The sequence below is a fragment of the Mustela putorius genome, unplaced genomic scaffold, assembly GCF_011764305.1.
Source record: "Mustela putorius furo isolate JIRA1106 unplaced genomic scaffold, ASM1176430v1.1 tig00000228_pilon_pilon_pilon, whole genome shotgun sequence".
Lineage (NCBI taxonomy): Eukaryota > Metazoa > Chordata > Mammalia > Carnivora > Mustelidae > Mustela > Mustela putorius.
This window is the reverse complement of record NW_025421322.1, coordinates 7623035-7646716: the sequence shown is the minus strand read 5'-3', so window position 1 is coordinate 7646716 and position 23682 is coordinate 7623035. Positions and strand designations below refer to the sequence as shown.

Below are 23682 nucleotides of genomic sequence, written 5' to 3'. Positions count from 1 at the left end.
AAACCACCTTTCCAGCCTTGTCTTGCATTAATCCTACTACTCAGTGTTCTACAGAATATTAATTTGAATACACGTTAAGTGTTACTTTAAAAAAATCAAGAAGTATGAAGAAGGCTGAAGTATATAAAGAAAACCAGGACTTTTCAAGGCTTTAAGAAGTTGTATTGGGTTGTGAAACTCCAAAAGGCTCTTGGAAGAAATAAATGTATTGAGAAAACATTAGCTCAGTCTTATACATGTTGAGAAGAGTTAATTACTTAATTGCATTATACTTACAGTAAAAAAAGAAGTCCCACAAAAGCGAGTACATATTCCTCGTACAAAACCTTCATGGGCTTGTATTGTACGGATACATTTCCGTTTAGTCAAGTTCCAAATTCTAACCTATGATAAAGCATACCAGGAAATTTTAGTGAACTATAAACATAAAATGTTCAAGCACAGGAGTATTATTTTCCAAGAAAAATAAATTCACACTGAAAAGCCTGTGACTCACTCTACCAGACTGCTAAAAACAAAATCCTCTAGTTTAAAATACTGCAGTGCATATGGACAGTATATCAACAAGCAGAAAACTCAATCTGTTATGTACTCTGTTGATTCCAGTTTAAAGTGTTTCAAAGCTTTCTTTTCTTGCCAGAGTGGAAATAAGTGTTGAATCATTAATAACATCCTCTGTTGGGGGGGGCGCAAAACTCACAAATACCTTTACTACTGTAAACATGCTTGAGACTTCAGCTCAATTGAGCCTTCAGCTGTTACATTTCTAATTTCTGAGTCTTAGATAAGAAACTATGTAGTTCATAATTCAAACAGAATTCATTCTTGAGAATTAATAAAAAATAGGACACAGAAAAATGAAATCAAAGCAATTAAAATCTGCAGTAACACAAAACTAGAAAACATTTATAACATAACTATTTTTAGTTTAAAATAGGAATGTTTAGAGTGACACTTGCCTCTCCATCACATGCCCCAGAAAGGACAGTAGCCAGGCTCTTTGGATGCTTTGCCATGCAATTGACTCCATCTCGGTGACCATCCAGAGAAGCAAGGAATGGTTTTGCAAATACCCGTTCCAGTTTGGTAGCATTTAAAGCTCTTACATATTCTCGCGGGACCTCAAAAGGATGTAAGGTAGGATCATAGTTTCTTGGAACTGAAATAAAAAAAAGACTTCTCTTAATAAAATAATTCACTTTTGGGGTGCCTGGGTGGCTCAGTGGGTTAAGCCACTGCCTTCGGCTCAGGTCATGATCTCAGGGTCCTGGGATCAAGTCCCGCATCGGGCTCTCTGCTCAGCAGGGAGCCTGCTTTCCTCTCTCTCTCTCTCTCTGGCTGACTCTCCGTCTACTTGTGATTTCTCTCTGTCAAATTAATAAATAAAATCTTTAAAAAAATAAAAATAAAATAAAATAATTCACTTTTAATATTTCCTATGGTCTTCCTCAGCTAATTATTCAATTTGTTACTCAATAAGCCTTTGTTAGGAACACTGTTCTATGCCTAGCACTGTGAAAAATTCAAAAGTTGATGCCCTTTAACTCAGAAACCTTTCCAAAGGTTTCCAAAACTACCGGAAAATCATGGAATGCATACATCTTGCAAAATAATTAGACCCTACATATAACCTCAGCTTTTACTTTTATATGTCCTACTACATTCTTTAACTGGATTGCAAAGCTTTGATGGGCAGGGCTTTCACCACATTTTTCACTTTACTACTTATGCCTAGCACAGTGCCTGGTACAAAACAAATCTCTGACAAATGTTTACCCAACCGAACTCTAAGCTCCTTTTGAGGCAGGTAACAGTATTAATCACCAGTGCTAACCATTATATTGATATACACTGTTGTGATTATGATTATAGCAACTTTTTATTGAGCATTTCACACATTCGTTTACTTACTTAAAAAAGTTTACCATGTCCCAGGCACTGTTCCAAATACTGTATATTAATTCATTTAATCTCTACAGCACTCCATGGGGTAAATTCTATTACTATTTCCCATTTTACAGCTGGGAAATTGAGGCATGGAAAAGTAACTTGCCTATGAAGTGATGCCAGGATTCAAACCAAAGCAGTCTGGTTTCAGAATCCATGTTCTTAACTATTATCCTATGCTGCCAAACAGACTGTCTCAGTTTACAGTTGTGTTCTAAGCACACATGTCTAAAAAACCCTTAATGTTGAAAAGTAAATGCATCTTCTTATCCCACATCTTCAACTTGCTGTCTTTGTTTTTCTCTAACTCCCTATTACTGCTACTATATCCAACATCCGATCAAAAGGAATTAACACCTAAACAAGAATGAAAGAATAAGAAAAGGTAACAAATGGGGCGCCTGGGTGACTTTGTTGGTTAAGCAGCTGACTACTGATTTCAGCTCACGTCATGATCTTGGGGTCCTGTGATTGAGCCCCGCGTTGGGCTCTGCGCTCTCCCAGAGGAGTCTGCTTGAGATGCTCTCTCAAATAAATAAATAAATAAATCTTAAAAAAAAAAAAATAAAAAGGTAACAAATGTCTTCCTTGATTTATGTTTTACGGAGCTCCTAAACTTCTCCACTTTTTCCATTTTGCTATTAAAACTTCCATCTAAACGTCTGCCTTCGGCTCAGGTCATGATCCCAGGGTCCTGGGACTGAGCCCTGAGTCAAGCTCCCTGCTCAGCAGGGAGTCTGCTTCTCCTTCTCCCTCTGCCCCTGCTCCCTTGCTCACCCTCAAATAAATAAAATCTTTAATAAGAAAACTTCGATCAGAAACTATAAAGAAATAGGAAGATATTATAGAAAAAAATACACTCGGTAACATCAGATGGCTAATAACCTCCTGACATGGAGAGTCTATGACCAGCCAGTCAGTCACTCATTCATTTCTTCAGACATTCATAAAGCAAACACTATGTGCCAGGTGTTGTCTAGATGCAAATATGATTCTTCCCTTTTATGCAAGCTCAGTCTGATGGAAAAGACTGATAACCAAAATAATCATGAGACAATGTGATACACACTCTGATGTTAGTATAAAAACGTGATCGAAGCACTGAAGAAGGATGCTTCAAACCGGCTGGGGGCGGGCAACCACAGGGAATAAGTAGGGAAAGATTATTGTTCAGAAGAAGGAGCTAAACTGAGTATGGGTGTGTGCCACAGGCCTTCTCAAAGAGAAATATCCAAAATGTACTCAGAAATCCAAGGGTAAATATAAGCTACTTGCAAGGAAAATAGTGACTAGTGAAACTAGAGAGGAAGATGGGACCAGAGGTTCAAGAAGCAAGGATGATGTCAAGACCAGATTACGTAACATAATTTGCATTTTAAAAACATGACTATCTTGTTACTGTAAACATCTTGTGAACAGAACCCACATATTTACCTCTCAGAATTTATTCATATATAATGAATAACCTCTACTTACTCAATCAAAATACCGAAGTATCATCCGAGCTTCATCCTCTATGGCTTATCCCCCTCACTCAAACTCCAAAGACATGGCTCTTCTCTTACACTTTATTTTTATTCCTGCCTTAAAGCCTCTGTTATTCTCTTCAGACATGGTTAATCCCTCGTCATTTAGATATCATGATCAATAAGTGATAAGTAGTCAGGATGCTACTGGGGGAACAGACCAAGAAGACCAATAAATAATTAGTCTTACTAATTTCACTTTGGCCATTTCCCCATCAGGCCTCTCCACAAAAGTTTAGAAAACTGATGGCTTTACGTTTCACCTTTGTCTCTTCCCACTTTTAGAAGTACGTAACTTTAAGTAAAGTGGCCAAAAGTTAGAGGGGTTTAAAGAAGCCTTTCAAACCCTGAATTCACTTGCTTGGCTTTCAAGTTCCACTTCTCCACAACTGGAATCTGAGAAAAGTCAGAGCAGCAGCAGCTGGAAAGGGGGAGGCGGAAGCATTCCAGGTAACGACCAACTTTCTCACTAACCACGAGAAAAAGTTCTCCAAAAACGGCCTTGAAGAGAAGTTACCGGCTACCCCGTCCCGCAACACCCTTATCTGCACAAAGTTTGGCTCGGCATAAGGGAACGGGGAAAGGACGAGCCTGGAGCGCCAGTGTTCCCCCAGATTTGCTCCGTGGAAGCCGAAGGCGGACTCAAGGCTGGCGGACTCCCTAATAACTTGTCTCACCTCTTTGTAAGTCCAGTTTGGTTTCGCGGACATAGTTGTCCGGGTTCCGGCTCAACATCTTCACCTTCATTTTGGCTGCTAGTTGCCCCTGAACCCCCCAAGCCTTTCCTCCGCGTTCGGATTACCACCGCCTCCTCAGACACATGCTACTTCCGCTTCTTCAATACTACTTCCTGTCATGTGACGTCCACGGTGTGGAAGCCGGCTGCCTCAGCAGGACCCTGCGGCGCTCCGTAGTTTTGCCGGCAGAGATTGGCCCGAGGTGGTTCTTCAATAGTGCTCCTGTGTCCGCCACCCTCGGCCCGAAACGGCAGCAGGTGGGGGCGGGATGGGGCGGGGGCGGGGCCTTGACGGAGGCCGGCGCCCCGCCTCCTTCGCGCTCTCCGCAGGCGTGACGTGCTACCTTTCCGCTCTCACGCGGGCTCTGCGCTGGGGTCTCTCCGCTTAGTTACCGCGTCCTAGCGCCGGTCCCGGAAGTGGGCTGCCCACCCCGCCACCCCACCCCCCCCGCGGTTTCTGTTCTTAGGCGGCGACGGTCGCCACGGTGGCGGCCACTGCATCTCCTACCACCTCCGCGGCCCTGGGCGCGGTATCAGCGGACCCTGGGACTATGACGGGCCAGGGACAGTCAGCGTCAGGGTCGTCGGTGTGGAGCACGATATTCCGCCACGTCCGGTACGAGAACCTGGTGGCGGGCGTGAGCGGCGGGGTCCTGTCCAACCTCGCACTGCACCCGCTCGACCTCGTGAAGATCCGCTTCGCTGGTAAGAGCCCGCTCTGACCCTGGGCTCCTTCTCCTTGCTGGTACCCCGAACTGGGTGATAAAGACTCAAAAGTAGGCCTTGCTCTCCCCAGCCCCTTGCGTCCTCCCAGGCGAGCGTTGAACCAAGTGCTGCTTATACTGCCTCACCTGGAACTAGATTTGAGGAAGGGGAGCCTGAGAAAAAGGATCTGGCTCCCCTCGTCCCCGTTCCTCAAGTCTAAGGGATGGACAACAGGGATAGAAAATTCTGAGAAAAATTCAGATTGGCGTAGGATGGGGGACTCACCTTCGTATTTGTAAATTGAGAAAGGCACATTTTAGGGTTCAGCCCTCGCATGCGCTAATCATTCACCCTTGGAGGTACTTTGAAATCTCAACGGTAGCCACGTGTTTGGCGGTGGACCTGAGAAAAAGTGCTTGGGGTGGGGCTAATTCTCAACGGGTGGCTGGGAATGGGTTTAGGATAGGATTCTCTTGAAGACTTGGTTTTTGGTGCTTATAGTGTGGTACAAAAGGCCATGAAGGAATAGATAGCTAGAATCCAAGTGCCCTTTTTTTTTAAAATTTAGGTTTATTAAGTGCAGTGAGGTAAGTGAAATTTACAAAGTACCGTGGAAGTTAAACTCAACAGTGAATTCTAGAAAAGATCGTTCCGAAGAAGGTCTTGATAACTTTACTGGGAAACTATTTTCTGGCATTTGGTTTTCTTACTACTACAAGTTCTGCCTTGAGAATTAGATCTGCAGAAGTGGTTCATCTTCAAGAATCAGACTGATTCTATCCACCTTAAATATATTGTTCCCTTAATAGTTGTAGATTGCTGTACAGGATACAGAGGCACCTAAACACAGTTCCCATCCTCGAGGGAGTTTCGTTCTAACTGTAGCCTTGAGAGTTAGTCACATAAAAGATAATTCTAAGACAACATAAAGCCAAGGGCAAAATCCAAATATCAAAATATGAGTAGAGACAGACTATCAGGAAAATTTTAGATTGCTGATGGTCATATGTATCTGTATCTGTAAGGTTCCGTTAGATCTTGAGGTTGCACACAGAAGGCCTCATATTTTGATAGCTGGAAAGGAGACAAGAAGCCATTCTATGGAGGAAAACCAGTAAAAATAATGGTGTATACTCCCTAGAAGAAAACCCAGAAAGGCATATAATTTCCATGGAGTTTGTAACACATGCACAGATAAAAATTGTGATGACAAATAACATTGAGCATCTACTAAGAGCAAGGCAATGAGCTAAGAGTTTTACATGTATTATCTATCTCATTTACTACCCTGAACAACCCTGTGAATTTATTATCTCTACTATACCAATGAGAATAATAGAAGTTGACTTGCTCAGATCTCAAGTTTATAATGGCATGGATGTAGGATTTGAACCCAGGCAGTCTAATTCTAGAACCCTTGGACTCTTAACCACTCACCATTCTACCTCTAGGAATCCCTAGTATACAGTGACTTGAACATGAAGAAAAGAATTTTGGATTCGGCTGCAGGTACAGGCCTGTATGACTTGGTGTCTCCCATGTTTTGTCTAGGAGAAGAGGTGACAGTTGAGATGATCATTGAGGAATAGTGGTGGCTTGGTGAGTTTAAGCAGGGCTGTGAAGCAGATTGTGCCTGAAGAAAGGGAATTCTTGGTACCTGAGAAGATGGTAATCTTGATGAAATGGGGAGAGTTTTCGGAGACCAGTGTGTGGCCAAGGTCATAGGTAAGATGATTGAGACTGGATGGAGGATAAAATTAAAGATGGAGGAATCAAAGCAGGAGTTTGTAATGATAAAGTGTGGCAGTGAAATGTGGTAGAAAAGGGGGAAAATCTAGGAAGATGAATAACAAATCAAAATATTGATTGGCCAGCAGCACTAATGCTGTAGTTCTTATGCTTTCATAAAACTTGGGTCCTGATAATGAAATTGTAATTACCTAGTGACAACAGATATTAGTCTTGAATGCCCCCATTGAACTGAACCTGGAATATTTCAGTGAGTTCAGGTGCAAATTCAAAATGTTGTGTCCAGTGTGGTAGAAAGATTAGAAATCGCTTGTAAGAAATGACTGGAAAAACTAGTTTGGCTTCAGGTGGGTGGAGGGCAGGGACAGATGACTTAAGATATTTGAAGAACCGCCATGGGTGAAAGGGATTTATCTTTATTATGGGTTGATCCAAAGACCAGGTAGAGGTTGCGTGGAAATGATAGGTAAGCAGATTGTGACTGTTCCACGTGGGGGTGCTCAGAGATGAAACTGGTGATATCTGGAAGTGATTCAGGGCTAGAAGACAGAAGATAGAAGAGACCCCTGTGTTGAGTGGAAAAGTCGGTTGGATGAGGTGATTGATGAAGACCCTTCTAACTTTAAGGTATAATTTTAAATAATCCAAGAATGTTGAGAGAGAGGGGTGTGTGGCTGGCTCAGTTGGAGGAGCGAGCAACTCTTGATCTTGGGGTCATAAGTTCAAGCCCCATGTGGGGAGTAGAGATTACTTAATAAAATTTTTAAAAAGACTAATGAGAGAGAGAGTGTGTGTGTGTGTGTGTGTGTGTACACCTTAACGAAAAATGACGTATAATGGTAATTTTCTAAAATAACTTGAAAGCCCAATAATCCATAAGTTAATTGAGGGTTGAAAGTGTAGAATCAAGTAACAAGAGTAGCACACAGTCCAGTTTTGTATATATAGTGTAGTATTGCCAGCCCCTGTAGCTTAAATAAACTAATACTTCCTGAATGCTTTCTGTGTGCCATACATGGTTTTAAGGGCTGTATATGTATTCATTCATTTAGCCCTTTGTATTTTTCATAGTTAGGTTCTATTATTTCTCCCATTTTATGTATGTGTTAGTGCAACCACAGAGTAATCAAGTAAGTGACTCAGAGTCACACAATTAAGTGTTGGAGTGGAAGAGGGCTGCAAAGGAAATTTAGTGGCCAGAGAAGACAGAAAAAAATCAGGAGAGTGTCATGTAAAATTAGGCCAAAGAAGAGGGTTTAGGAGGTAGACAGTCTTGAGTGCTGCTAAATAGCTGATGAGAAAGAGAGGATTCCCCAGATTCACTTCAGGCTCTCTAGAGCTCTTGCAGTAATGGGTGGAGGCCCAGATCACACCACAGTGGACTGGGGCAGCGCGGGGATACAGTTCACACCATCGGCCTGCTTTCTAGCCTGATTTCCTACCAGCCCTTCTCTCCATCAGCTGTACACTTTATACCGAATCCCTGATGTTGTCCCAGACAGTGCCAGGCACTGTGATACCTGCACGTATCCACAGCAGCTCTTGGACTTGTCTAGAGGCAAATCTTTCTCTCCTTTCCCCAAAGACAAGTTTCTAGTCAATCTCAAGGCTCTACGCTAGCATCGTCTCACATTCACTGTCACTCTACACATCTCCCCAGTTATTTCTATACAGAACATCTTTTTGTTTCTTCTGTAATCCTATAACACTTCATTCACCATAGTGCTCCTAACTGGGCAACGTGATTATTGCTGTTCGGCCTTGAAGATTATGTCTTCCTCGGGGTAAGAGTTTGTATCCTACTTCTGTTTAGATTCCCCCTTGGCTGGCAATAACAATGAGTCAGTAGTTTTTAAATTTTTGTATAAAGTGACAGGTGTACAAATCACTGTTTTTCAGATTTAAAGATTTGATCCTAACTATATAGTGGAGAGCAGATTATAGCATCAGGAAGTATAGGGTATAGAATGTTGTTGCCTGTTACTGAGATACCTAATACTCTACTTCTGTAATTAAGTGACTTGTCAAAATAATAAAGAAATCATTGGCTCATCCCCATGAAAAGCAAAGATGGTGTTTTGTGGTTTTGTTTTTCACCTCAAGAGAGAAACTGTGTTGTGAACTTATTACTGAAAGGAAAATGGAAAGGTATGGGAAGAAATTTATCAGGAGAATAAGAGACTTAAAATTCAAGGAAAGCATCAGAAAGATTATGAAATACACAGCAGAATATTTCTTGAGAGCCAGTCCCTCTGTTACTTGCTTTTAAACTTGATATCTTTATAAACTTCACGACAACCTGTGAGGTGGGTCATATTTATCCCCATTTTATAAATGAGGATGCTGAAGCTCAGAAAGATTAAGGTCACATAGCTAATAAGAGAAATTAGAGATCAAACCCAGGTCTTTTGACAAAGCCTCATGTACTTTAATCTCATTTCATGGTGTAATATTGTCAGGTTAATGATGAAAGAAATTAACTTTTCTCCCTTTCCCTGGCAATGGTAAACAGTGATTCTTTGCCAGACTCCATTATGTGGTGGTGTAGTGGCAAAGGGGACAATGAACTGAGCATGCTTTAATGGTGCCAGAGGACTGTCATTTGTATAAACTTTCTAGAGGGCAGTTTCAGTTTGTACTCATAACCTTCGACCCATATTAATTCCCATTCTGATAGTTAATTCTAAGGAAGTAGGGATTTGCATGTTGTACAGAATATTCTCTAGAAACCTTTTAATAATAGCCAAAAAAAAAAATGAGAACAACTTACATGAATGATTGTACAAATGATGGAATATCTATGGGAGGAGAAATCATCACATGATTTTTTTTTTAAAAGATTTTATTTATTTGAGGGAGAGAGAGAGAGAGAGCAGAGAGAAGGTCAGAGGGAAAAGCAGACTTCCCAGAGCTGAGAGCCATATGCAGGACTCCATCCTAGGAATCCAGGAACATGACCTGAGCCGAAGGCAGTGGCTTAACCAACTGAGCCACCCAGGCGCCCCATCCATCACATGATTTTTAAAAAACTTTTGGAAGTCTTTTTTTTTTTTTTTTTAAGATTTTATTTATTTGAGAGGGAGAGAGAGAGCACAAGCAGGGGCAGCCGGCAGGGAGAGGGAGAAGCAGGCTCCCTGCTGAGCAGGGAGCCTGATGTAGAGCTTGCTCCCAGAACCCTGGAATCATGACCTGAGCCACTCAGGTGCCCTTGGAAGTCCATTTAATTACAAATAACAAGTCTATAATAACAAAGAGGAATTCTCACAGTATACACTTGAGTGAAGAAAAAAGCAGTATAAAAAACTATATTTAGTAAAATTCCAATTTTAAAAAACCTAGATAAGGGGCGCCTGAGTGGCTCAGTGGGTTAAGCCGCTGCCTTTGGCTCAGGTCATGATTACAGGGTCCTGGGATCGAGCCCCACATCGGGCTCTCTGCTCAGCCAGGAGCCTGCTTCCTTCTCTCTCTCTCTGCCTGCCTCTCTGCCTGCTTGTGATCTCTCTCTGTCAAATAAATAAATAATCTTTAAAAAAAAAAAAAAAAAGAAAAAAACCTAGATAAATTTAACATTCTTTCATTCCATTTCCCCATAGGAAACAGAAGGCACATTCAAAGTAACATTCAAAAGGGGATGCCTAGGTGGCTCAGTTGGTTGGACGATTGCTTTCGGCTCTGGTCATGATCCCAGAGTCCCAGGATTGAGTTACGCATAGGGCTCCCAGCTCCACGGGGAGTCTCCTTCTCTCTCTGACCTTCTCCTCGCTCATGTCTCTCTCTCAAGTAAATAAATAAAATCTTTAAAAAAAAAAAAAAAAAGAACACTCAAAGGACTGTTTACAAAGATACAAGATTATAGCAAAACCACAACGAATACTGCAGAATTCTGGAGCTAGAAACAGTTTGGGCTGTTGCCACCTTAAGGGCCAGATGTCAAGGCGAGAAGGTCCTTGAGAGAGGGCCATCTTGAGCAGAGCTGTGACTGTCAGTAGAGAAATGCAGCCTGCCTGAGGTTACTCCATAGGAAGGGAAGTGAAAGAGTAAATATCTTCCTCCACTCTCTTCCATCCCTCTGATCTCTTGTCAGGCATCCCCACTGGCCCAACTCAACTGGAAACTAGAAGACAAGGTCAGGCTGCCAGGCAGAACGTGCTAGAGAGGGATGAACCATGGATCTGGAAAAGAAGCAATATTCATGTTATAATAATTGAGCAAATCTATCTTGAGAGCCTACAGTGTAGAAAGCACTAAGATAGGAGTAGAAATATGGCAGCGAAATAGTAGTAGTCTCTGCCCTCACAGCATCTTCCTACTGGGAAGCCAGAATAATTGAGCAATAATGATTGCAGTGAAGAGTGTTTTTATTATGATAGGGAAAGTATATTATGCCATGGGTGCAAAGAAACTTGAGCTCATCTAGGGGATAGGAAAGGATCACCAAGGGAAATTATTAAACAGACTTTAAAGAGGAATCGAAGTTAGCTGTGTAAAGGAGTTAGGTGACTGAGAAGACAGTGTTCGTGAATAGTCTGTGTAAAAGCTTCAAGGTTCAGAGACTATGTAAGAACTGAAAGTTGTTGAACATTCTAGCAATTTGCATCAGATTTTGTTTTGTTTTTAGATTTTATTTATTTATTTGACAGGCAGAGATCACAAGTAGGCAGAGAAGCAGGCAGAGAGAGAGGAGGAAGCAGGCTCCCTGCTGACCAGAGAGCCTGATATGGGGCTCGACCCCAGGGCCCTGAGATCATAACCTGAGCCGAAGCCAGAGGCTTAACCCACTGAGCCACCCAGGCACCCTGCATCAGATGTTTTGAAGAGAAAATAATACAGAATAAATAGTTCCAAAAAATAAAGAGAATATTTTTCTTTATCTAAAAACTGTTTTCTTCTGAATTTATCTCCTTACTGTAACAATGTGACGTCTAGGTCTATATGTGACTCAGAACTAGAACTTTGCTCTCACCTAATTTTGTGCCTTTACTGCAGTGAGTGATGGATTGGAACTGAGACCAAAATATAAAGGAATTGTGCATTGCTTGACTACCATTTGGAAACTTGATGGACTACGAGGCCTCTACCAAGGAGTAACCCCAAACGTGTGGGGTGCAGGTCTATCCTGGGGACTCTACTTTTTCTTGTGAGTAGATCTGGGAGATTTTACAATATTAAATAAAAGAAGTTTGTTTTTTCAGTGATTTTTTACGTTTCTGTCAATGAAACAAGGTGAGTCATCAGTTTCTCTCAATAGGAAGGGTCAGAAAGAGCAAAAGGCTTATTTCCTTCTCTGTCAGCTATTATCAGAGGCATTTGGTCTGGAAGAAAAGTTCTTAATAGGAAGAAGGTGGAGGATGAGTGGGAGAAAAGCTCTTACAGAAGCCACTTCTGTGAGGTGAATTCAGGAAGATGCCTTACCGAAGTCCTTCTGATCCGTAAGGAAGTTGGAAAGCCGAAGAGGACAGGTCTTGGGGCCCTCATAAGAACGCATGCCACAGGAGCTCCCTCTGGGGAACAGAAAGTAAAAGCCAGTGCGTGGCTATAAGATGTGGAGGCACATCCCCTCTTGCCTCTCATTTGACCAGCTCCATCATCTTCCTACCTTGTTCCTTTCCTTCCTACTTCGCCTGTCAGGTATCGTCACCATGTGAAAGAGCTGCGATTCCATGACCAGTGAAGAAGCCACAGAAAACACCTGGGCCAGGCACACTCGGGTTACCGACTGTGCAAGAGCGTGGGAACAAAGCGGGGCAGTGGAGGAGCACATGCTGCCCTGATACTTGAAACTGAATCCAGGAACAGGGAGGCTTGTCTTTGTTTTACTAGATGACAGACAGTTTTAGAACATCAGTACCCGGTCTATTTGCCTTTTTCTCTTTTGTGTTGCATATTTTAGTTTATCTCCCATAATTTTATGGCAGTCTCCAAACCTCAATCTTTTGGGGGGTGGGTGGGGAGAGGAAGAGGGAGAATCTTAAGCAGGCTCCCCACCCAGTGCAGAGCCTGGTGTACAACTTGATCTTGTGTCCCTGAGATCATGACCTCAGCCGAAATCAAGTCAGACGCTTAAATGACTGAGCCACCCTGGCTCCCCCACCAACCACAATCTTAAAATATTTTTTAAGTGAATGCAGAACAAATTCAACCTTAATATTGTTTAAAAATGTATTTTTTCTCTGTTTTAGTTCTAAGACATAGTTAGATGGGTGAAACTGTAGGTATGAAATTATGAATTTTGAGTTGTGTACATTCTCTAGAGTTTCTAAGGACATGGCTTATGAATGTAAGGTTTAGGTGATGAGAATTTCTTATAAAAGTATACTTGTTTCGTGTTAGAATAGAAATGGTAAAGTTTGGATTTACATAGCTGAGCTCCTCTTCCAAGTGGAAAAATGGAAATTGGAGTTAGAATAGACTTATCTGACTCCTCTGCTGAGAAACATGAGCGGCTCTCGATTTTCTGCCAAATAAAGCCCTGATGTCAGTCTGCCACTCAAGTGTGGCTCCATTTCCCTGTCTTCCCCCACCGCCCTTATTATAACCTTTGTTCATGCTCATCAGTTTCCCCATTGAAGCTGCACCTGTCTCCACACCCCACCAGTGCCACCTACCAAGCCTTCTGTGATCTCAGCCATAGTTTCTCAATCTCTTATGACACCATTTGTGAGGTCTTTGTTAGGTTACTTGTGTGCTGCTTGTGGTCCTTGTTAATCCACAAGGAAGGACCCACCCAGTGTTTCATCTAGCAGAATTGCCAACCACAGTACCTGAAGGCTATGTGTTCAGCACTTTTTTGTTAGGGGCCTGCTTTTGTCCTTTTGTCTTCTGTGCCCCACAGCTGTGCCACTGCTACAGCTCCTCCCCTCAGTTTTCTCGTTGATGAGTATGTGATTAAAATATTTTGCCTGTGTAGTGGTAGCCATATGCATTTTGGGGGAGAGATGATAAACTCTTAGAATAAACCATTTCCAGCAAATCCATTCTTGAAACTTTCTTTTTTGCCGTGTGCATTGACTTTTACTTATGGGGTATTGCTGTTAAGTTACATTTTAAACAGACCTGACTGTTTTAGGATACCAATTCAGATATTTATCAAACTGCTTATGTTTAATTCTTTTAGTTACAATGCCATCAAATCATATAAGACAGAAGGAAGAGTGGAACGTTTAGAGGCAACAGAATACCTCGTCTCAGCCGCGGAAGCTGGTAAGACAGAGTGGGAAATGTAAAATAGCAGCTTCCAACTTGATTTTCATTTTTGTTTTTTATTTGCTTTCTCCCCCCATTGAACAATAGAGTTGAGTATGCTTTTGTAACCAGTTATCACATGGAATTTCTTAGAAAGCAGCTACTCTTACTGGCTACTCTGGACAGATTTCAAGAATTTTAGTTATCACAAAGAAGTAAAATTTAGAAATGTATGAATTCTTGATAGTTTGAGATGATTTGGTATGGTGTTTTCTTCAAATAAAGTATAATTTAGTTTTCATATTAGTTTAGCAGCCTTGTTAATTGCCTCATGTTTGTGTAATATTCCAAAGAGAAAAGCATAAATCTTTATTATAACTCTTACTTTTATACTTTACTGATAGCTCTTGTCTTAAAAAGCCTACTCATTTTTTAATACCTAGCAGCTAGCACAGACCGGAATCACATTGGGACTTAATAAATGTTTGTTGAATAAAGGACTACTTAGGAGACTCAGCAAATGAGAAACTTAACCAGATGAAATGTTTTATATACAAAATTGTCACTTTCTATAATGAATGTAAAGTATTATGTAGTTCTTTAAGTTTGGAGATGCGTTGTCTACTTTGAATGAATTTGAGGAGGATTGTGGTAAAGTTGGGGTAGATATATATATATGTACATGTGGAAAATATTGAGGCCTTGGATTCCGGATCCTTTTCCCCTAATCTTTAACCCCTCTGGGCTATACTATGTCCTCTTAAATATTTATACCTCCTTACTAGCATCTGCTTCCTAGGACCCCCATCTGTCCCTACACAAGCCATACTGTTCAGGAGCCAGGACGTCTTTGCTGTCCTCACAGCTCAAAGGGAAGGTGTTTCCCATTTCCATCTCCCTTTTAATTTACCTCCCACTAACCGAGTAAAGAAATTTTTTTTGGCCGCCAAAAACTATGGCTACCCTTTAACCCTCAGACTTCTTCAGCGAACAATACCTCTTACTGTTGCGGGTACAACCCCTGGGCAACCCCATTGTTTATGTTAATGAACTGTTCTTAATCTGGATTGTCGGAAGTGACAACCTGTATGCTGAGTAATCTTATTTAAATTTGGTTTTAGGAGCCATGACCCTCTGCATTACAAACCCGTTATGGGTAACAAAAACTCGCCTTATGTTACAGTACAATGGTGTTGTTAACTCCTCACAGCGACAATATAAAGGAATGTTTGATACGCTTCTGAAAATATATAAGTATGAAGGTGTGCGTGGATTATATAAGGTAAAGAATTATCAATATGTTTTGAAAAACTGACCATTGTAACTTCCCCTGACTCTCTTGTCAGAGTTCTGAATGACCTGTAGTCAGTCCTAAAAAGAAGCCCGACTGAGGCAAGAAGCAATTTAATGAAAACCAAAGTCCTAGTGTATAATATGGAAATTATGCTTTTATCTGTTTATCCTCATTACTGTAATGATGCTGGCGGATTTGAGAAGGCCTGTGTAAAATTTTGTATAGTAACCATTTCTCTGAGTCACACATTGGGGTCAACCACTCCTTACTCCTGTCCCTAGAAACTATGTCCTTTGGGAACTGGCTTAGTTTTTGTTTTTTATTGTTTTTTTTTGTTTTTTTTTTGTTTTTTAATCGTTCCCATTTAGGGATTTATTCCTGGGCTGTTTGGAACATCACATGGTGCCCTTCAGTTCATGGCATATGAGTTGTTGAAGTTGAAGTACAACCAGCATATCAACAGGTTACCAGAGGCCCAGCTGGTAAGATGGTTCTTCAAAAAACAAACACAAAAACAATGGATCTCATTTACATTTATGGGCATTTAATAGAAGGAGATTTTGTCCACATTTACTCTGGTAATACTGCTATGATGATGACTGCCACTAATTTAATGTACAATTAAATATAGGCCAATGACACATATGTTAAAAATAGAACCCCTTATTTGTACAGTGCTTATGTTAAGAGGGGAAACCATGTTTTTCATTTACAGTTCATTTAAAGATTTTCCTGTATAATGTTTGCTTCTGTATTTTTAAGGGACTCCTGCCTAAAGAAAAATTAATGTCTTGTGTTGTCATTTTAGAGCACAATAGAGTATATATCTGTTGCCGCACTCTCCAAGATATTTGCTGTAGCAGCCACATACCCATACCAGGTCGTGAGAGCCCGTCTTCAGGATCAGCACATGTTTTACGAGGGCGTGCTGGACGTGATCACAAAGACGTGGAGGTGAGAGCGCACGGCGTATGAGAACGGCTCTCAGGAGGGGCCCTGCATGCCTCAAACGGACCGCTTGCTGTTGGTTGGGTAGCAAAGGCCACTGTGCTGTGCTGCAAACATAGCCAGTGGTTCCTGCTTTTCCATTTCCCATAGACTACCTATAGAACCACAGGCTTAATCTCTGAGCCTTGATTCCGTCATTTGTAAAATTAGAAAATCTAGGCGGACAGTGTTGTTCTAAAAATCAAACGAGATTGGGGCTCCCAGGTGGGTTGGTTGGTATAGTGTCCGACTCTTGATTTTGGCTTAGGTGATGATCTCAGGGTCATGAGATTGAGCCCTGTCTCAGGTGCTGCACTAGGTGTGGAGCCTACTCACAGTTCTCTCTCTTCCTCTCTCTCCTCCCCATCCCCTGCCCCTGCCTGCCCCTGCTTGCAAAAAATTCTGTGCTTCAGCAAATTGATATACTCAAATTTAGGTGTCCTAAGATAGTTGAATGACATTGAATATAGGAAGTCATAAAAACCCTAGTTTAATATAATTAAACTGCTGCTTGCACAGTAACTTGCAAACACTTGTCTCCATGTACTGAAGAGATGCTCACTCTTCAGCCTGTGGATAAACTGTTACAGATAGACATCCCCATATTTTTCTGTAATTCTGGGAGGATTCTAGAGCAGAATATTTTTGATGTTTACATTGAGTTCAGTGTATATTTATTGAGAATGCAAGTGACATGTTCCAAGGCCATATTCCCATTCCAGGCATTAAGGAAATAAAGTTTTATTTTTGTATGTGCTAGATTTACTGTCGCCTGGCATTTATATAAGCTGTAAGATTTTTGATGCCTCCTTTAGTTAATCAGTTAATGCTCCTGCATGCTTGTACCTTTAGAGACATTTGAAAGATGGTTGTCATTACAGCACTTTTCAGTTTTGGGGTGCCTCTCCCCTCTCTTCTGAGTCAGTCACAGAAGGAATGGAAGCCCCTACAAATGGCTCGTAGACTGCATTACTTCAGCATGTTAAGAACATGTACTTGAATCACACGGAGGCTTGAATGCTGGTTCCATGCCCTATGCTAATGAAACTTTTGTATCTTCAGGCTAGCTATGTAGGAAATTAAGCATGTATCTATTTTTTCCCTTTAAAGGAAAGAAGGCGTTGGTGGATTTTACAAAGGAATTGCCCCCAATTTGATTAGAGTGACTCCAGCCTGCTGTATTACTTTTGTGGTATATGAGAATGTCTCACATTTTCTACTTGACCTTAGAGAAAATAAAAAGTAAGCTAGAAGAAGATAATTTCAGTACATCTGCTTAAGGGAGCAACTGTTCCTTTGTGTTTGAGATGTAAACTTCGGAAGAAGACTGCACAGCAACGTGGGTCACATGGAAATCAGTCTGTAGTCATTAGAAGTCAAAGAACTGCTAAGACTTTGCAATGTTTTTCCGCTTTTTGCCTTCCCCATTTGTATGGGATTTGGCTACCTCGGCCAGCAATGGCTCCCATCGACACAATAGTAAAACTGACATCAAGCGGAGAGTTTCACAAATTTCTGTATTTCACTGTTCATGTAGAAGCTGATTATAGCATTTGCTAAATGGATTAGATGAATGTGCTTCTTTTTCTGAACTCATTTGCCTGGATTGCCTGGATTGGCTTTAAAATCAGTCTCTGTGCAATAGCAAGAAAATGGCCTATGAAAAGAATTATTATGACTGTTTCAAGGGTAAATTGAACTTGAAGGATTTTGCTGGGGAAAGTACTGCTTAAATCCAGACCATTTTTGAATTGGGAAATTTTGGTGAGGAAAAAAAAAACACTGTTAAGTGTATTTTCGTTTTAATTCCATTGGAATGTGCTAACTAGGAAAATTTGAGAAGTTATATACTTCTCTTCATTTGAGAAATGTCTGATATTTGTTGTCATTCATTTTTTTTTCTCCAGGGGCTCTGTAATTGTGGATCCAGTTACATTTTTTGACATAGGTACTTAGTGTCTCGTAAAGTTAAAAAATCTGAATTAGGATTCAGCTGGGTTAGCATATTTGGCTATAAATCAGTGATTTATTCTCATACAGACACGAGAATGATTGGAATATGTTTTTGAGAAACTGTGTGGAAGTGAGAAACTTAACTTCCTACTTCAGCTCTCTAACATATGGGTTCGGATCCCAAATAAATGATTAATCTTCATTGGTTGTTCATATTCAGGTTTAAATACAAATTACATTGATGGCCATTATTGATTTTACTTTTATGAGCCATTGCAAATACCTATAAAAGCCTGCCCCCAAAGGATGCCAGAATAATATTTTTATTTATCATAAACCTTTATGAATGCCGTTGCACTTCCATCTGTTTGTTGTAAATAAAACTGGTTTTCAAAGCCATATTTAAATGGGTCTTTGAAAACGGGTCTATTTTTTATATTTTGAAAATGACATTGTTTTAAAAATACAGAATAGTACGTATCTAATTGTATTTACTCTAACCTCTTGTAACATGCACAGGATACTTTATAAATTAAATGTGATGTATTTTTTCATACTTCTGGATTTACTATAATTCATATGAAATCCCGATATGGGTCTCTACATAGAAGACCAGTTATAGTTGCTGTTTGGAGTTTTGGAGGTAGTGCCATTCTTTGAATGCCTCCTGTGTACCCCCATATTACTAAAACATAATTCCTGTCTTCTAAGAGCATACAAACTTACAGAAAAAATAAATAAGGATTAAGTAACTAACAGTTCTAGGCTAACAGACAAGATTTCTACAAAGCTCTGTAAGAGTTCTGAGAAAAGAGAACTCATTCTTCTCATTCAACAACGAGTTGTTACTGAGTTCTTGCTCTATGCCAGCAGTGGAGATAGAACAGGAAATAAGCCAGACAACATTCCTGCCCTCAGGGGATTTTCATTTTAGTGGGAGTGTCAGAGAACATAAATTATGCCTAATACAATCTCAGATAGATTAAATGCTATAAATAGAACTAGAGCAGAGTTGGAAATTGGGCTGCTATCTTAGGATGCTTAGGGTCAGGAAAGACCTCTTTGAAGAGAGAATATTTGAAACATTTTGAAAGAAAGGAGGAAGCAAGCTACAACAAGATAAGGAATTCTAGGATGGATAGACACATTCTAGGCAGAGAGAAAATAAAACACAAAGGCCCTGAGGCAGGAATTAATTTACCCGGAGGGAATGAGTTAAGGATAGGGTGACCAGGGAGGAGGAGGCTGGAGAAACGGCCCTTATAGTATGGAAGGAAAGAGTGCAGGATTGGCTTCAGATTTTAGCCTTCCCATTTGCTGGTTGGCCTCAGGCCAATCAAGTTTTCTCATTTGTAAAATGTGTCTTAGATTTGTTCCTTTGCGGATGAGGGTGATATGAAGATGCTTGGGCAAGTGATCATTGAGGGAATGCTCTTAGGATCACAGGTAATGGAGTGAAGAAAACAGGGGAAGAAGTAGTTTCAGAAGTTCACCTTCAGCCTGACCCTACGGGACACTGCAGTATGAATTGGACCACAGAGATTATTATCCTGCCCTGAGGTGAGAGGCTGTGCTACTGTGTTCTCACAGCAGGCAGTTATTCACTACCTGTCACGGTGGGAGGAGTGGAGGCTAGGTCCCTCTCTGAGGGAGCAGCACTCCAAATAAGGTGGGGATGACAGCTGTTAGCAGCTGGGAATATGGGTGCACCGGCCCTGTAAAAAGGGATTTGGTGGGTCATCAACACAGCATCTGCAAATGAGGATGTTAAAAGTAGGTAGCTCAAAGGATTATTGATCAGATTAAATGGATCAACCCGTGTCAAGTGCTTAGCATTTTAGAAACATTAGCATGGACCAGCTCTTACAGGCCATGGTCAGAAGTTTAGATTGGGGGAGAGATTATTCTAGCAATGGTATGAGGAAACAGGAGACAAGAAACAGGGTTACTAGTTAGGGAAGCTTTCACAGACACCTAGTGAAGAGCTTGAAGAGTTGGAGATAGTTTATAGCTTGGTGGGAACTAGAGCAGGGTTCGTGGAAGAGAAAACTTGAAGTTTGGCCTTGGTGGTAGAGATTTCAAAGGGAACCACAAAAAAAAAAAGCACAGGTGACATGTCTTGAGCAGTGGGTTGTCAATGTGGTAAAAAAAAAAAAGGAAGAAATAGAACAGAAAGCTGAAAGACCAGGACCAGGACCACATGTCTGGTCTCTTTTACTCATCAAATAAAACCCAAACACATGTAGTAAGACTCAGAGTTCTGAGAGTTCTGAGTCTTACTACATGTGTTTCGGTTTTATTTGATGAGTAAAAGAGAAGTGAGAGTCATTAACAGAAGAGAGAGACACGGTTACATCGTAAGGGTGACAGAAGACAACCAATCAGATAAGAGGAGCAAACTCAAAGGGAAGGGGTTATCAACCATGTAAATATTTCAGTAAGGTGAAGATGAATGTCACTGATAACTTTAAGCAGATTCAAATTATAGAGGCTGAAGACAGATTGCAAGCAGTTAAGCAGGTGGGGCAAAGAGCAAGTATTCATTTCACTCAAGGCTCTTCTTCCTTGGATTTCAGCAGATAAAGGAAAGGTAGAAAAAATTGCTTGAATAAAAAATAGCTTGAAAAAATTTCTGGGAGTCTAGGAGGGGGTGCGAGCCGGAAGGTTGAGGCCAAAACAAAACTTGGAGCTCAGCATCAGAGAATGAATGCATGGTAGAATGGGAACCAAGATGATGTTGGCTTTCATGCCTTGTGAAAAGGAGGTTGTTATGTTTGCAGTGTGTGCTTTTGTAGCGTGGCCGTTTTAGAAAGTCGTGTTATTTAAAGCCATACTAGAAAAGGGTTATCAACTGAAAAGTGTGTTTGAGTTCAGGAGTCATCAGAACAAGGTCTGTCTGTAGAATGGACACCTTACTGAACATAGAATCCTCCAGGCAGAGTGTTGTTACGTTAATAGCAAGGCCTCTTTAGTGTTTATAAAATTGCAGAAATAAAATACCATGAAACGATATAACTATTTCTTTTCTGAAAATACATTCTTTAACATCAGAAAGTATGTGAAGTTTTGGGTTACTTTGACTGAGGTCTTAAATGTCTTTCCAAATGAGTAAATAAGAAATAGACCCTGCAAATATCTCTAGTCAATACCCTGTTACTGGCTGCTTGGCATCTGTTTACCTTCTGAGACTAGTAGCCGGAATTTCTTTTCAGAACCTCTCTCCCTTCATTCACACCTTTGTGGTTTAGATGGAACTGGCCTCACTTGCGTGGGGTGGGTGTGTGGGGGGGAGGGGGTTGATGCTGATTAGCAGAGCCAATCTAAATGGGCCATCTCTGTTCACAATGAATGTTTGGAATTGAAACAGTTGCCTAAGCTGGCCCAGTTGGGGTGACTCTTAAAAAGACTTTTTTATCTGTGTGTCCAGACATAGATTCTCTCCTTGCTGTTTCACCAGTTAGGATTTGTACCCTAATTCACAAAGCCCCTCAAAGGCAATTCAGGATTATGAATTGGAGAGGGGGAGTTTGGAGTCAAGATGAAATCAAAACCAAGGAAATGACAAGAAAAAAATGGAAAGAAACGGGGCCCTAAATCATGTCATATGAGATTCTCGATCAATTCTGACCCCCAGCTGCATGTACCTCTATAGTTTTCAACTGAGTGAACCAATAGCTTTATTAAGCCACTCTCAGTTGGGTCTTTCTATTACTCCCTGGGACTGTGATACAGACCCTAAAGTCTCTATGTCATTTTCCCGTCAACTGTGATGATGCTGACCTCTTCGTTTCTATGGAAATTGATGTTTCTTTTAGGAAAAAGGAGCACTTCGTGACCCTTCCATAGGTTGTATAGGTTTTTGAAATGTTCTTCCCTTAATTGAAAAACACAAGCTATTTAATATTTATCAAGAATTAAAGAGGTTATTTAACTCACCATGAAAAGCAGGAAAGAGGAAGACTGACCAGCAGACAGAAAAATAACTAAAATCTGCTATTGGAGAAGGTCCAACTGTACAAGTGTTGGATGATTTGAAGTTGTCTCTAATGCATTTTCTGACATCAAATATTACAAAATTGTGGGTTTATATTAGATTTCAGTATATATCGTGATGTCAGGCATGTTCTACTCAAGGCTAGGAAGTGATAAAAACAGTTTACACACAACATGTCGAAAAGCAACAAGAAGTTTTTGTTAAGTGATTGACATTAACCTCTTTCTCGCCCAGGCTTAAAATGTTTTCATAATTAGAGGGTGCCCAGGTGGCTCCGTCAGGTGAGCATCTGACTCTTGATTTCAGCTCAGGTCATGATCTCAGGGTCCTGCAGCTGAGCTAGCAGCAGGCTCCTGGCCCAGCGAGGAGTCTGTCTCCCTCTGCCCCTCCCCCTACTTGCGAGCACTCTCTCAAATAAATAAATCCTTAAAAAAAAACACTAATTCATAAATTGACAAGGTAAGTGAAGCATGATAGGATATTATCATCCTTAGCAGTAGTAAGGCTGAAATTAGAGAAATGAGACTTGTATCTGTGTAAAAGAAGTTTTGCTTATATCAGGCCTCGGAGTCATTCGCACCTATGCTTCCAGCCCCAGAGAGCACTGGACCAAGACTCTTAGAGCCTGTCTTTGTAAAACACAGCAAGAAGGGGGCATCTGGGTGGCTCAGTCGATTGGATGCCTGCTTCTGCTCAGGTCATGCTCCCTGCTTGGAGTCTACTTCTCCCTCTCCCTCTGCTCCTTCTCTCTCTCTCACTCACTCTCTCACATAAATCGTAAAAAAAAAAAAAAAACATAACAGCAAGGGGTTATGGGGCTGAACTCATGCTGTGAGCAGCTTGTTCCCAAAGAAGAGAGAAAACACTACTCATGGTCACTTCCTTGTCCCCATCTCCGATCAACTAATTACCTTCTTATCAATCTAAACCCAATCTGGAGGCAGAACACACAGCAAGTTTCACCAAGAGAAGTTGAAGGAATTGCTAAGGAATTGCTAAAATATTACGGGAACTCTTTAACAGTGCCCTAAAGGTGAAAAAGAGGAGACAAGGAAGGACAAGCTTGGAAGAGGGCCCCCCCTTTGCAATTCAGACCTCTTGAAGAAGGTACCATCGCAGACCACCAGATGATGACAAAGTCTGCTGGGTTTACTGAGCCAGAGCTGGTTTAGCATTATATGATAAACAGGAAAAGATCCCTTAGGACACAAGCCAAGTCTTGTTGAGCAGGTTGCCTAGGAAGTTGGGACATTTTTGCAGGTGCAAAACCAGGGCAGATGTCCACGTTGGAAAGGCTTCAGAAACAACTCTAGGGCACAGGCAGGCCGAGACTTGTGGGTGGGCATGCTGGAGAGTCAGGGGCGCCGCCACAGCAGAAGCCAGGAGTATGGGATGTCCTCAACTGCAGGGGCTGGGGCCATAAGTCCTAGTTAAAGGACTGTGCATTCTGGGTGTGCAAAGAGCAGAGTACCACCAGACAGACACACACACACCACTGAGAGGAGCAAGAAAAAGCACCTTTCAGCACACTGAAACCTAGGAAGACAAGCTTCTTTCTTCTGCAGTCCCCCTCCAGTATTCTCTTAATAGGATCCTACTAGAGGCGTCT

At 41.2% G+C, this 23682-nt stretch overlaps 2 protein-coding genes across 2 annotated transcripts in view; one reads left to right on the top strand and one right to left on the bottom strand.

The window, feature by feature from the left end:
• The window catches only part of DCAF13 (DDB1 and CUL4 associated factor 13), a 28292-nt gene extending 23928 nt beyond the window's left edge, over positions 1-4364 (bottom strand). The window contains exons 1-3 of the mRNA XM_045078008.1: positions 4151-4364; positions 960-1159; positions 277-384 (exon numbers count right to left, since the gene is read on the bottom strand). Coding sequence (XP_044933943.1) covers positions 277-384; positions 960-1159; positions 4151-4220 — 378 coding nt within the window. The 5' untranslated portion in view covers positions 4221-4364. The remainder of the gene's footprint in view (positions 1-276; positions 385-959; positions 1160-4150) is intronic.
• A 176-nt stretch (positions 4365-4540) lies between these two features.
• SLC25A32 (solute carrier family 25 member 32) lies at positions 4541-20239 on the top strand. The gene is made up of 7 exons (XM_004768863.3): positions 4541-4914; positions 11650-11800; positions 13778-13863; positions 14967-15127; positions 15508-15621; positions 15948-16093; positions 17237-20239. Exons 1-7 carry the CDS (start codon positions 4761-4763, stop codon positions 17370-17372), a joined length of 948 nt encoding a protein of 315 aa, XP_004768920.1. The 5' UTR covers positions 4541-4760; the 3' UTR covers positions 17373-20239.
• Positions 20240-23682: the final 3443 nt, after the last annotated feature.

What these genes read in the sequence shown, in the direction of transcription:
- SLC25A32 (XM_004768863.3), top strand. Translation starts at nt 4,761, where the DNA reads ATGACGGGCCAGGGACAGTCAGCGTCAGGGTCGTCGGTGTGGAGCACG. An exon ending in CGTGAAGATCCGCTTCGCTG is followed by an intron (nt 4,915 to 11,649) that starts GTAAGAGCCCGC and finishes CCTTTACTGCAG; the next exon opens with TGAGTGATGGATTGGAACTG. An exon ending in GTGTGCGTGGATTATATAAG is followed by an intron (nt 15,128 to 15,507) that starts GTAAAGAATTAT and finishes GTTCCCATTTAG; the next exon opens with GGATTTATTCCTGGGCTGTT.